Source organism: Myotis yumanensis, unplaced genomic scaffold (genome assembly GCF_028538775.1).
Source record: "Myotis yumanensis isolate MYYU_CA2020_CCGP unplaced genomic scaffold, mMyoYum1.0.hap1 SCAF_19, whole genome shotgun sequence".
Taxonomy (NCBI): domain Eukaryota; kingdom Metazoa; phylum Chordata; class Mammalia; order Chiroptera; family Vespertilionidae; genus Myotis; species Myotis yumanensis.
Window position 1 is genome coordinate 10,994,304 of NW_027223770.1, and position 13,785 is coordinate 11,008,088.

Below are 13,785 nucleotides of genomic sequence, written 5' to 3' on the forward strand. Positions count from 1 at the left end.
TGTTCCACTTATTTATGCATTCATTGGATGAATCTTTTAAAAATATATATATATTTTATTGATTTTTTTTTAGAGAGAAAGGAGGTGAGAGTGATAGAGAGATAGAAACATTGAGAGAGACATCCATCCATTGACTCCTGCACGCCCTCCGTTGGGGATTGAGCCGCAACCTGGGCATGTGCCCTGACCAGGAATCAACAAGGAGACATCTTGGTTTATGGGTTGATGCTCAACCACTGAGCCACATTGGCTAGACTCACTGGTTGATTCTTGTATGTGCCCTGACCAGGGATTGAACCCGAAACCTTAGTGTATTTGGGACAATACTCTAACCTAACAAGCCACCTGGCCAAGACAGGCCCCGAAGTTTTTAAAAACTCAGTCTACTCTGCCCTAGCCGGTGTGGCTCACTTGGTTGGGTGTGGACCCATGCACTGAAAGGTTGCTGGTTTGATTCCCAGCAGGGCACATGCCCATTGCGGGCTCAATACCCAGTAAGGGTGTATGGGAGGCAGCCAGTTGATGTTTTGCTCTTACATTGATGTTTCTCTCTGTCTCCCTTCCTCTTTCTCTAAAAAAATAAAATAAAATAAATACTCAGTCTACTCTATCTTTGCCCATAATTCACATCAGAGATGATGAAAGAAAAAGAACATCACTAGGCTGAATGAGTGCGAAGGGCAGTTTTACAACCTAAGCTGGGTTGCTCACTTGCCAACATGATTTCTCTCCAAGAGCATGGATGGATCCTCATTTGTGTGGCTACTGAACATAAGAGTAGCTTTGCCATTATTTTTTCAACTCAGGAACAAATTCTGGAAAAGACTCACCGCTTCAGCAAAATCAGGATTAAATTTCAACAGGTTGTTCAATTCTTTCTGCAAAGAAGCTGGAGGGAGGGCCTTAGTTTCGTCATTCTTCAACAAAGAGGCCTGAAATTGAAACACGACAACTCAGTAGAAAGAAATACATGGAAATGTTATAGTCAACAGCATCAGCTGGTTATTTTCTTTTCCGCAGCTACTCTCTCCTCTTGACCCTACAGAACACTGTTCCTCTTCCTGAAACAGTAGGCCTCCCCATCCACACACTCCCCCCATGAAAATTCCTGCTCATCCTTCCAGCCCCAATTCAGACCACACCAGCCACCTGCTTCTATCACCGCCTAGACCAGGTAAGGTCCTACAAGGACCCCTGTTCTAATCATTCTTGTAGTTCCTATCAAGATGTATTAAAAATGCCAGTCTGGCCTCAATCCAGACTGTGAGCACCTTCACAGCAGGCAGTGCGCATCTCCAGCAGAGCAGAGGGCCTTATAGCACTCAGGTGCACCACATCTGGTTAACTGTTTCACAAGAATGACAGTAAGCAACGATTACATAAGATATGTAGAAAACTAGTTTCAAATTAAATAGTAGTACTTAACTGGGTTATAGACACTTAATTCAATTCTACCTAGACAAATTTTTCTTTATAAGTAATAATAATATCTAATTCCATTTTAATTCATTATATCATTACAGAAGATTCTAAAACTATTGAAAAGCAAACAGAAAACAAAAGTCATCTGTAATCCCTCCACCCAGAAATAACACTATTATTAATTCTTCAGTGTATCTTATTCCAGTGCATATTTTTTCTATGTATGTATATATGTGTCTGTATACATATATACACACACCATATTTTTAACAAAGCTAGAATACATAATTTTACTTCATGCTCTTTTCATTTAATATTACAAACTCTGTCTCATTATCAAGTAGTCTTTACAAATGATTCTTTTTTTAAAAATATTTTTTATTGATTTTTTTTACAGAGAGGAAGGGAGAGGGGATAGAGAGTTAGAGACATCGATGAGAGAGAAACATCGATCAGCTGCCTCTTGCACACCCCCTACTGGGGATGTGCCCACAACCAAGGTACATGCCCTTGACTAGAATTGAACCTGAGACCCTTCAGTCTGCAGGCCGATGCTCTATCCACTGAGTCAAACAAGTTAGGGCTACAAATGATTCTTAAAACAAAACTATTAACCCTTTGACTGTCATATTTATTGCAAATACTTTCCCCATTTTGTTGTTTGCCTTTTAATCTTGTTAGAACGTGTTCTGACATGCAGACATTTATTTTCATGCTAAAAAATCAAATTATCTTCTCCTACATGTTACTTCCACAGCTTTTATGTTTAGAAAGTCTTTCCCCATCCATAAATCAGTTAAAAGTTAATATTGTAGTTCCTTCTAGTTTAATTACAGCTTTAAATATTTACATTTGCCCCTTGAATCCACCTGTAATATACTACGGTGTGAGGACAAGGTGAGGATCCAGCCATATTTTCTCCTTGATAGCTAGACAAGTTTTTCTAATTTGTTTAAAATTCATCTGCAGGTATGTTCCTATCACTTTTAGCTAGATCACTACATTTTTCTGCAGAAAGAAATTTAAGGACAAAATCAGGGAAAACTAGAAAAGTCTAGCAAAAAATCAAAAGTCTGCTTGAAGATAACATGGGAGAAAAATGTTTAGCTTATATTACTGAGAAAATGAAAGAGTCTGCCTTAAAACCACCAACAAAAAATGTTTGGGACCGCCCAGCCAGTGTGGTTCAGGGGTTGAGCATCAAGCTATGAATCAGGAGGTCAGGGTTTGATTTCCAGTCAGGACACATGCCTGGCTTGTGGGCTCGATCCCCAGTAGGGAGCGTGCAGGAGGCAGCTGATCAATGATTCTCTCTCATCATTGAAGTTTCTATCTCCCTCTCTCTCCCTTCTTCTCTGAAATCAATAAGAATATATATATTTTTTAAATGTTTGGGATGAAGTGCACTGATATCTGCAACTTGAAATGCATAAAAAAAATAAATAAAAGAAATGGTGGCCAGATAGAAGATGGGTAGATATGTGTTGAACAAAGAAAAATATTAACTATAGGATACAGATGAAGAGTATATGGATATTCACTGTGAAATGCTTTTCAATTTTTTTTTTAATGTCCATAATAAAATGTTGGGGAAAGGGAAGCACATCTTCTAAATCACATTTTTTGGCTGTGTTAGTCATGTACCATTATTGAATGAACCTGCATTAGAACTTTAATCGAAAAATAAAACTACAAAATAGGAAGTAACAGCATTGTTAGTGAAGAAAAGAGGGCCAAGAACAAAGGGTAATGCAGAATTACCAATAAACCCACCAACATAGCAGGCATATGCCATGACAAACAATGTCAAACATTTTTTTTTAAAGTTCATGATAAATTAGAGAATTAACATACCTGTTGAGAAAGAAAAAACTCCGCTTGTTTTTGGGACAGGGGCCCACTGCAAGATACCTCCTCTTCTCTACAAAATATAAAACAAAAATAATAAATACATATAATACACCATAGCAAAAATGATAATGCTTACAAAGTCAAACAGATTCTTTATCAGAAGAGTTAAGACACGTTTTTTTAATTGATTGATTTTAAGGAGAAAGTAAGGGAGAGAAAGAGAGAGAGAGAGAGAGAGAGAGGGAGAGAGAAAGCAATGATTCGTTGTTCCACTTATGTATTCATTGGTTGATCCTTGTATGTGCCCTGACCGTTAACTTTGGCATATCAGGACAACACTCTAAACACTGAGATATCTGGCCAGGGCCAAAAACTTTTACAACTAATTCTCTCCTCTCAGGAATAGAAAAGACATACTTAAAAAATGATGTTGAATGACCTGACAAAGTTCACAATGATCGTGGACAAATATAGACCTAAATTCTACACAGCTCTCAGCAGATCTTTCTAAAATGCAAATCTATCATGCTATCCCTGATTTTAAGCCCTTCAGTGGTACCCCATCACCTCCAAAATAAAGTCCACACTGCTTAGCGGGGCAGGTGCAGTGCTTCATGGGTGATCCCACCTCCTGCCTCTCTCCTTTGCCTTCTCTTTGTCACCTACACCCAAGCCCTCATGAACACCCTACAGGTCTCCTGTCATGATAAGGTGCCCCTGCTGCTTCCACAACCTGCAGGGCCCACCTGCCCACCTACTATTGGACTACTGGACACCATCCATCATTCAAAATTACACGAATCACAGCCTCCAAGAAGCTCTCCTGACATGTCTCATTTGAGCTCCCACTGTCTCCTAGATGCTTATCATAGCACTATGCACTGCCGAGCTGGGCTGTTCTTACCTGCATGTGTATGTGAATACCCAGGGCTATATGTAGGCACACTCAGATTTTGGGAAATAAATGAATGAAGAGTTTCTAACTCCATGCTACAGAGTCAAGATGGTGTTGTATTCAAAGGCAGGAAAAGGAGGCCTCACCTAAGAAATAACCATTTGCCTAGAAGCTTAGATTACACAGGACTGATAAACAAGGAATGTACTAATACAAACCTAGACTTGACAAATCTATACATGCACAGTATAAAACAATCTTGTTTTGAGGTCAAAGTGTGAATATTACTCTTTTATCACTGAGAAAGTCTTCTCTAACTAGGATTACAATAAGTATAAAACCAATATTTACTCATAAATAGTATTTGTATAAGCACTCTGTGTCAATTACAGCAGATCTCAAACTGTTTCATGCAAACTATATGTAAATGGGTATCCTAAGAAAATTCTGAGGTTAAAGAATTTGAGGAAAGGTGTATATATTCTATCTTGCTTGGAGATTCATGATTCATTAGAGAAATGCAGCAGAAAGAAACTTCACTTTTACTTAATGTACCATTTACCAACCTCACTTGCACAAAGGATCCTTTCCTCATGTCCCTCAAGAAGCACTAGCATCCCACAGAAGACACTTTAGGAAGAGCTGCTCTAATATTCTCCTAACTTCATTTCTGATAAATATTACCTAACAATCCCCAAGGCAGTGGGTCAGCTTTTGCAAATATTGGAGCTGCCAAGAACCAGCCCTGACCCAGGTCTAACAAAGATCAGTGACACAGTAGTGACCTAGAGGGAAATGGAAAAAAATTTCACAGGCCAAGTTCTCAAATGGAAAACAGTTAAGTGTCTGGGCAACAAGCCCTTTTCTCTTAACATATCCCTTAAACAAAATAAGCCCAAGGTTTGAAATAAATATGGCTGTACACAAAAAGGCTAGAGACAGATGAGAATCCGAAGGAAACTGGACACACCACCACTGTCCCACTCTCCTCTAAAGTCTATGACACTCAGTAGTGCCAAATGATTTATTTACTTAACACCATTCCCCAAAAACAGATTTAGGCTGGCTTATAACAAAGGACAAGAAAGCAATACACGAGAAAATCAAAATGACGCAAAGGAAAATGGCTACAAGTGAAGACAAATAGTTATTATAAATGAAGATCAAATTTGGTGCCCTAACCGGTTTGGCTCAGTGGATAGAGCATCGGCCTGCGGACTCAAGGGTCCCGGGTTTGACTCTGGTCAAGGGCATGTACCTTGGTTGGGGGCACATACCCAGTAGGGAGTGTGCAGGAGGCAGCTGATCGATGTTTCTCTCTCATCGATGTTTCTAACCCTCTATCCCTCTCCCTTCCTCTCTGTAAAAATCAATAAAATATATTTTTAAAAAATTTTTTGGCTCTGGCTCCCATACTAGCAACCGTGGCCGACATGAATGAACAAGCTTGGGAAGAGCAAATAAAAATATCGTGGCCCAAGGCACCCTTCACTGACCCTTCCTTTGCTTCCTCCGAGCCTCACAAATACATGGAGGGGAACGTAGCCCTTCGGAAGCAATAGAGGTTGTCCACTTAGAAAAAGGGCTCAAGTATACCTTGTTTATGAATCCAGTTATCAGCTGAGACAGACTTTTCGGCTTCCTAGTGCTATAACTCAAGGGCACTTAACCTGGATTCATGGATGGGCTAGAAGGAGTCCATGGTCCTTATAAAACTGCATGCAGTTTGCATGAATGTGCTTTTTCTGTCCAGCAGACAGCATGAACACAGCTCTCCAAGATCACAAATGATGCAGCTGAGTTTCCCACATTTGGGGAAACCACAGGGGTCAGCACATCCGGAGTGCAATGGCTAAGCCTCGCCCTGGGAAAACGACCTTCATGATCATGGTACCTTCCCTGCCAGGTAAGCATGAATGTACATTTTTAATGTAGAGAAAGTACATGGCATTCATCAGATTCTTAAAAGAAGCCTGTAAACTGCTCTAAAGGGCTCAAATCTACCACTATATTTGAATTTTACATAGGATTAATCAACCAGCAAGGATTGTTTTTTTGTTTGTTTTTTAAAGTATGTGCAAGGCATAAAACACCAATCAAGGCCCTGGAGGGGAAATACAAAATCTTAATGGTCGCCAGCGAGTTTGGCATGCTTGGTCTATAGTCTTGGTAAAGGCTAGGACCAGCCCAGATGCAAAGATGATAGTAAACGATAAATGTCAAGGATGAGTATGGACTCTGTACTTAGAAAAGGGAGAAATCACTCCAGCGGAGTGGTGAGGAACTGGAGAGCTGGTAGGGAGTGGGGAAGGAAAATGATGAGGAAAGAGGAAGGCATTCCAGGAAAAGAAAACAAGAGAGGCAGAAAGGGAAAAGGCCTGGGGGCATACAAGCAGACCTGGCTAGTGGGGGTAAAGGATCCAAGCCAAGAACAGAAGGTAAGGTCAGAAACCAGGTGGGGAGAATCTGTGGAATCTCTGGAGATTTCTGAGTGATGTAGTGACAGGTCAAAACCAGGGAAGAGGAGAGACTGAGACAGAGAACAGTTACTAAACACCCAAGGCCATGAGGACCTGAGCCCTTCCCAAGTGTGTGACCAGAGGGTGTGATCCGGCCCCTCCTTCTGTCTGTCCCTCCAATATGTCAGCTTGTCCTGACTTGGGGGCTCTGTGTCTGCCATGTGCTCTGGCAATTCTTCTCAGGACTCGCTTCTTCGTCACCGAGCTCCCAGTCTTCTAGAGACCTTCCCAGCCCTGCCCGTGTGGCTCAGCAATCGATCGTTGACCTATGAACCTGGAGGTTACGGTTTGATTCCCAATCAGGGCACATGCTGGGGTCTCGGGCTCAATCCCCGGTGGGGGGCGTGCAGTTTTTTTTAAATATATTTTATTGATTTTTTTACAGAGAGAAAGGGAGAGAGAGAGTTAGAAACATCGATGAGAGAGAAACATCGATCAGCTGCCTCCTGCACACTCCCAACTTGGGTATGTGCCCGTAACCAAGGTACATGCCCTTGACCGGAATCGAACCTGGGACTCTTGAGTCCACAGGCCGACGCTCTATCCACTGAGCCAAACTGGTTAGAGTTCATCATCGATGTTTCTATCTCTCTTTCCCTTTCCCTTCCTCTCTGAAATCAATAAAAATGTATTTTTAAAAAAGAGAGAGAGAGAGACCTTCCCAAACAGCACCCCACAGTCATTTTCTATCCTTGTGTCCTACTTCATTTCCTTACTGTCTCCGAAATTACACTACTTCTTCATTCAGTTACCTACTACCTGACCCTCCCACCTAACTTCCCGAGGGCAGGAACTCTCCCTTTTCGCTGACAGCACAGCCCCTCACAGTGCCTGGCACACAGGAAGCACTTGATAAGTATTTTTTAACACATTAATGAATTTGAGAGATTTATATCAAATCTCTGGCAGGTGAAGGAATACCAGAGAATTTCTGCTTTGGCGGGGTCCACTCAGCAGCACAGAGAAGACTGCTTCCAGCAGCAGGCAGACTAGCAGGCTCCACTGCAGCCTGATGAGCTGTAATCCTGTCAGCCTGATTTCTTACCGCAGGACACAGAGCTGCCCCCTGGCAACAACGAGCAAATGAAAAGCTGAAGCTAAATTTCAGTTTGCGCTTCCGTCTGTACGTGGATTTTTAAAAACACCTGAAAGATATTTATTCTCTCCCTTCTAAATGACCAGTTAGGTTCCCACTTTTAAATAGGAATGATTTCATTGTAAGATGGGAGATTTGTAGGCTATTCAATAATACTTTCTCCTTTCTAATTTTAATACAAATTTCTGGGGCAAGAAAAATAATTTCCCTGAAGAAAACATACCTAAAATCATTCCAATAACTATAAATAAATAAAAAAATAGAAAGGGCTAAAGTGAGAAACTTCTGATAACACAATAAAACATTAGAAAAATCACGAAAAGAGAAAAAATTGAAATTTTCCTTTTTAAAAGAATCAAGGAGTATATAAAATATATCTTGCAAAGTAAAGAAATATCCTATAACAAGTAAAAGCATTTCTTTTTGGACAAAGTATAATACTTAATTAGAATAACTTTTAAAGAATATCTTTCATATCAGTGAGCAATTCAGTTTACTAAATATACACTATTTTCTGAAACCATGCACCTTAACAGTAAATACACTGGCTTACACGCAAATGAATTCTTAGAATAGGATAAAAACAAAAAGATATGATTAGACCTAATTAAATCAGATAGATTTAGGAGAAAACCAAACCATAATATGAAAAGTCTGAATTTTAACATTTCTAAAGAAGTGACATTCTACTACTTTAAGCTTATAGAGTAGCTCAAACAAAGATCATACTGTTGCTTGGAAGCCTTCCTTAGGGGACTTAACTAGAAGAGAAATTAGAGAAGAACAGTGAATAGTTGTTGAATGTTTGCCACATACCAGGAACAGTTCTAAACACTTTATATAAATTTATCATTTAATTCCTACATCAACCCTCTGAGGAGGTGATATCCTTCCCATTTTGCAGATCAAGAAATTGAAACACAGAGGAGTTGAGTAACTGGCCCAAGGCCTCACAGGGAATAAGGGATGGAGCAAGGATTCACACCCAGGATTCTGACTCTAGCGCCAGACCCTTTACCCCATACTGTACTGCCTTTCCAAGAGATGAGAAGCCTTTATAGACAACTCTAAGTAGTGAGGTTTTGGAAGGAGTTAATAGTACTGTAATCTTGCTCCCATAACCAGGCCCTGGCCAGGAAGCTCAGTGGATTAGAGCCGTGGCCGGCAAACTGAGGCTCGTGAGCCACATGCGGCTCTTTGGCCCCTTGAGTGTGGCTCTGTCACAAAATACCACATGCGGGCGCACGTACAGTGCGATTGAAACTTCGTGGCCCATGCGCAGAAGTCCGTTTTCAGCCTGGGCGAGTCTATTTTGAAGAAGTACTGTTGATATTTGGCTCTGTTGACTAATGAGTTTGCCGACCACTGGATTGGAGCATTGTTCTAATACGCCAAGGTTGCTGGTTTGCTCCAATTATTTACTGTGCTATTTCGCAGGAAAGGGACCCCTGTCCGAAAAACCCATGTTACCTTATGGACACATCAAGTTCTTCTTTTTCCATTTTTCTTTCGCTCTCTTCTCTGCTGGTCAGTTCCATATCAGCATCCTCCACTGTCTTTTTCTCACCATTTTGGAAGTACTGTTGAAGGGCAGTGTACAGTTTAAACACTTGGCTAAAAGAAAGCTTACTGTAGGCCAAGATCATGTGACGCAGAAATAAGCCTACAAAATAAGACACAGACAAGGTGAAGGCATTAAATGAAATCGGGATACACAAATTTGATGACTATTTGTTGCAATTCTTCCTTCAAAAGAATAAAAAAAAAAAGACACTTGAAGTTACTATTCCTTCTGCCTAGAATGTTCTTCCCCACTCTTTACAAATCTGGTTTCTTCTTATTCAGGGCCCAGTGCTCACACCCACACTCCACCATCATTATCCACACAATATATTTTTTCTTGACTATTATAACTATCTGAAATTATCTTATTTATTTACTTTTTTTCATCTGGCCCTACCCTACTCAAATGCAATCTCCATAAAAAAGAAGGTCCAGCCCTAGCTGGTTTGGCTCAGTGGATAGAGCGTCAGCCTGTGGACTGAAGGGTCCAGGGTTCAATTACAGTCAAGGGCACATGCCCAGGTTGTGGGCTTGATCCCCAGTAGAGGGCATGCAGGAGGCAGCTGATCAATGATTCTCATCATTGAAGTTTCTATCTCTCTTTCCCTCTTCCTTCCTCTCTGAAATCAATAAAAATATATGAAAAAAAAAAAAAAGAGGAAACTCCAGGCCTGGTCAGTGTGGCTCAGTTGGTTGGAGTGTCCCCCTGTATACCTAAAGGTATCAGGTTGATTCCCGGTGAGGGCTCATTCTTAGGTTGCGGTTTCATCCCTGGTTGGGGCACATACGAGAGGCAACCAATCGATGTTTCTTTCTCTCTCTCTCTCTCTCTCTATCTCTCTCCCTTTCTCTCTAAAATCAATAAACATATCCTCGAGTTAAGATTAAAAAAAAAGAAAAGAAGGTCCATGTCTATCTTTTAAGTCCACATCCTGGCACATAGGATAGAAGTAAGTTATCAATAAATAACTGATGTTGAATAACAAATACTACTATGAAATAAAGCTGGGTGGATAGAGCATGGATATAAAGCCAATAGAAAAGCATCAAAAGATGTCACATTTGCCCTCACCTTAAAATTTACTTACTTCTCTTCATAGAAGTTTAGTTGGTGACCCTGACTTAAGAGTTATAAAATGCAGACAAGTAACTCAGAGGACTATGAGAAAGAGCTGAGAAACCCTAAGAGCCCCCCAGACCAGGCCAATACCTTGGCTATCATAGACAAAACTTGTCTTTTCCACAAGACAATTGTTTAAACACAGATCAAAATGGCAAGGCAATAAACACAAATTAAAATGTGTTTGTTCAGATACTGCAGAGTAATGACAGATGTGATCTAGAAAGCTGCTCACTTCAATGAGCATATTCTCTGTTCTCCTCAGAAGAACTTCATACCTACTACACTTGTTTTGTGAACCTCTGGTTCAGTTCCAGAAAAAGAATCTGACAGGTCATCAAAAAATTGTTCCATATCCTTCAATTCGCCTTCAGCCATCAGTTTGATTCTGAATGAGAAAATTGAGGTGTGTATTTTAAGTAGGCCCTTTGAACACCTTCCCATGTTTCATATTTACCTAAAATAAATATATTTAAAAGCAATTCAGAGTTTCACATAAAAATGGTGGCACATAAAACTTAATCATCCAAAATGTCATTCCCATATTCTGAAAAGTATCATTGCTGATGTTTTCTTGATCATAAAACTTGTCAGCCAAAAAAATTGGAATTCTCTGCAACAATTAAAAAGGAAAAGGTAGCCCTGACTGGTTTGGCTCAGTGGATAGAGCGTTGGCCTGTGGACCCAAGGGTCACAGGTTCGATTCTGGTCATGGGCGCCAGAAACAAATTTAAAAAATTTAAAAAAAGGAAAAGGTAGTCCGAAGCCGGTTTGGCTCAGTAGATAGAGCATCAGGCCTGTGGACCGAAGGGTCCCAGGTTCGAGTCCAGTCAAGGGCACATACTTCAGTTGCAGGCTTCTCCTAGGGCCGGGCCCTGGTCAGGCACATGCCGGAGGCAACCAATTGATGTGTTTCTTTCACATCGATATTTCTCTCTGTCTTTTCCTCTCTTTTCCACTCTCTCTAAAAATCAATGGAAAAACATCCTCAGTGAGGATTAAAAAAATAATTTAAAAAAGGAAAAGGTAGATTGAAAAAATAAATTTTGAAGCAGTACATTTAATGTTAACAATTTTTCAAAAAAATTAAACAACCTAAAAGAACAAAGATATCTTTTTTAAATAATTAATTAACATGTGCACTTTTCCATTTTACATCTACTTTGACAACTTTTCATATATAGAGAAAAAATGTTTACCTGATTTGTACTGAATTTGCAAGCTGAGGACAAGATTCTTCAATTAACTTGTACAGTTTAGTCAGTGTAATATCTGGGCCCTGAGCAAAGGGAGATAGGAAGGTTATAGATAAATTTTAAAGAACTGGAGAATGATAAACAGCAGCAAAGATGAATTCATTTATCAACCCGTCTGCTTTAACAGTTATTCCAAACATGAAATCTCAAATCAGAAAAGGGGAAAAAAACTATCTAAAACGATAAATACTTGAAAATTGCATATCATTCTCGTTTAGTCAGTGAATGGTTTAAAATGGGGGGAAAATACACTGAATCTGTAGTCCAAGGATGCATCTTTCCTTCCTTCTTAGTTTTGTAATCATGTAAACTTGTAGCCTCCTGAGCCCTAGAAAAATGAAGATAATAATTATCTCCTTTGTTTGTGGCAAAGATTAAATAAGATAATGCAAAGTGCTCTGTGAACTGGAAAACATTATACAAACAAAGGTGTCCTATTTTTTCAAAACATATCTCATTTGATCCTTCCCAAAACCTTGTAAGATAGGCAGACATACTATATGTCCAAGTCCATATAAGGTACCATTAGAGACCGAGAGTATGCGACCTCTGCTATCAAGAAGACTACAATCTTGACCCTGACCAGGTAGCTCAGTTGGTTGGAACATCATCCTCCGATATGCCAAGATTGCAGGTTCAATCGCTAGTCAGAGCACATATAATAAAAGCACATATAAGTGGAACAACAAATCTATGTTTCTCTTTCTCTCTAAAATCGATCTATAACTTAAAAAAAAAGACTACAATCTAATTGAGGTTTAAAACTAAACAAAAGGGCATATCACATTTCACTTATTCTACATATTTATTTAGGTGCTGTAGTAGGCTTCCAGGGCACAAAATGAAGAAAAATAGGACAAAGCATTGCCCTTATAGAGGTTATAGTCTAGTAAGGGAGAGGCAGCAGGCATATAATTACAAATAAATGGAAAAAACACAACTGATATATGGGAAGGTACGTGCCCCAGGAGAACACATTAAAATCGCCAATACTGAGTAATTATTGTGTGCCACACACTGTGACGTGTTTCCCATGGGTCTTCTCATTTAATACAGCCATGCCATGACATAGTTTCTATTATTGTTCCCATTTTGCAGAAACCAGGACCCAAATAGGCTGGAGAACTTGCTCAAGTCCCACAACTAGTAAGTGCTATAAAATGAAATAAAATGCTTAGCACACAATCGATGTTCACTGTTAGTCTTATGTCATTATTACTACGTATTAATGTCCTCTAGGTCGGATACAGAACCCATAGGATTCATGTGTCACACACACACACTCAGGACTACGTGTAGCCAGCCCCATTCTGCAGAAAACTGAAGACCTGAAAAAGCAACTCTTCGCCCAGTCGCTCAGCTAACAAATGCTGGAGCCAGGTATGAACCTGTGAAAACATGCATGTCAAGCACCTGGCCCATAGTAAACACTCATTAAGTGTTAGCTGGTGGCATTATCTTTCCTTTATCACGGTCCTCCAAGGCCAAGCATTAGCTGATGGACCCCCGTCCCCCCCAGGCCCAAGTAAACGTCAGGCACAGAGCAGGTGCTCAGGGAAGTTTGCTGGAAGAACGGGAGCCAGCGGGGCCCCTCACCTGCAGCAGAGGCAGAAGCAGCTGGTTGAGCCTCCGCCGCTCCATGAGGCTCACGGCAGCCTCGCCCGTGCGGCCCATCTCGTTCAGCAGCACCAGCACCGCGATCTTATACGGCGTCACCCAGTCCTTGATGCCGAACACGTTGGCATGCACCACGCCATTGGTCATCATGGGGTTGAAGTAGAGGCTCTCGTGGACACTGGCCATGGTGTGCCGGACTCCTGCCACCACAGCCCGCTCTCCGCCTCAACCAGCCCGGCCGTATCCCAGGGAACCGGCTACTTCGCGCTCGCGGCATCCTGTCGGCCAATCAGAGAAGCCATATTAGAGCCACAGCCAATCAGAATGCCCAAGAGTGCCGTGGAGGGTGGGGACAAAGACGTTGCACCTACAAACTAAGTCCCTACAGAAACTCTTGCAGAAGGAGAGCAGGTTCCCGGGCGACTTTGACTAGAACCGAGTTAAAG

General features: G+C 40.8%; 1 protein-coding gene and 1 non-coding gene across 3 annotated transcripts in view; both read right to left on the reverse strand.

Moving 5' to 3' along the window:
• ANAPC5 (anaphase promoting complex subunit 5) overlaps positions 1-13,574 on the reverse strand; it is a 30,740-nt gene extending 17,166 nt beyond the window's left edge. For both annotated transcript variants that reach the window (XM_070399586.1, XM_070399587.1), the window contains exons 1-6: positions 13,319-13,574; positions 11,666-11,745; positions 10,745-10,854; positions 9,254-9,446; positions 3,277-3,343; positions 831-932 (exon numbers count right to left, since the gene is read on the reverse strand). In XM_070399586.1, coding sequence (XP_070255687.1) covers positions 831-932; positions 3,277-3,343; positions 9,254-9,446; positions 10,745-10,854; positions 11,666-11,745; positions 13,319-13,525 — 759 coding nt within the window. In that variant the 5' untranslated portion in view covers positions 13,526-13,574. The remainder of the gene's footprint in view (positions 1-830; positions 933-3,276; positions 3,344-9,253; positions 9,447-10,744; positions 10,855-11,665; positions 11,746-13,318) is intronic.
• Positions 5,920-6,082, reverse strand: LOC138998233 (U1 spliceosomal RNA). Its single transcript, XR_011469102.1, has one exon. It is a non-coding gene; the product is annotated as a U1 spliceosomal RNA (small nuclear RNA).
• Positions 13,575-13,785: the final 211 nt, after the last annotated feature.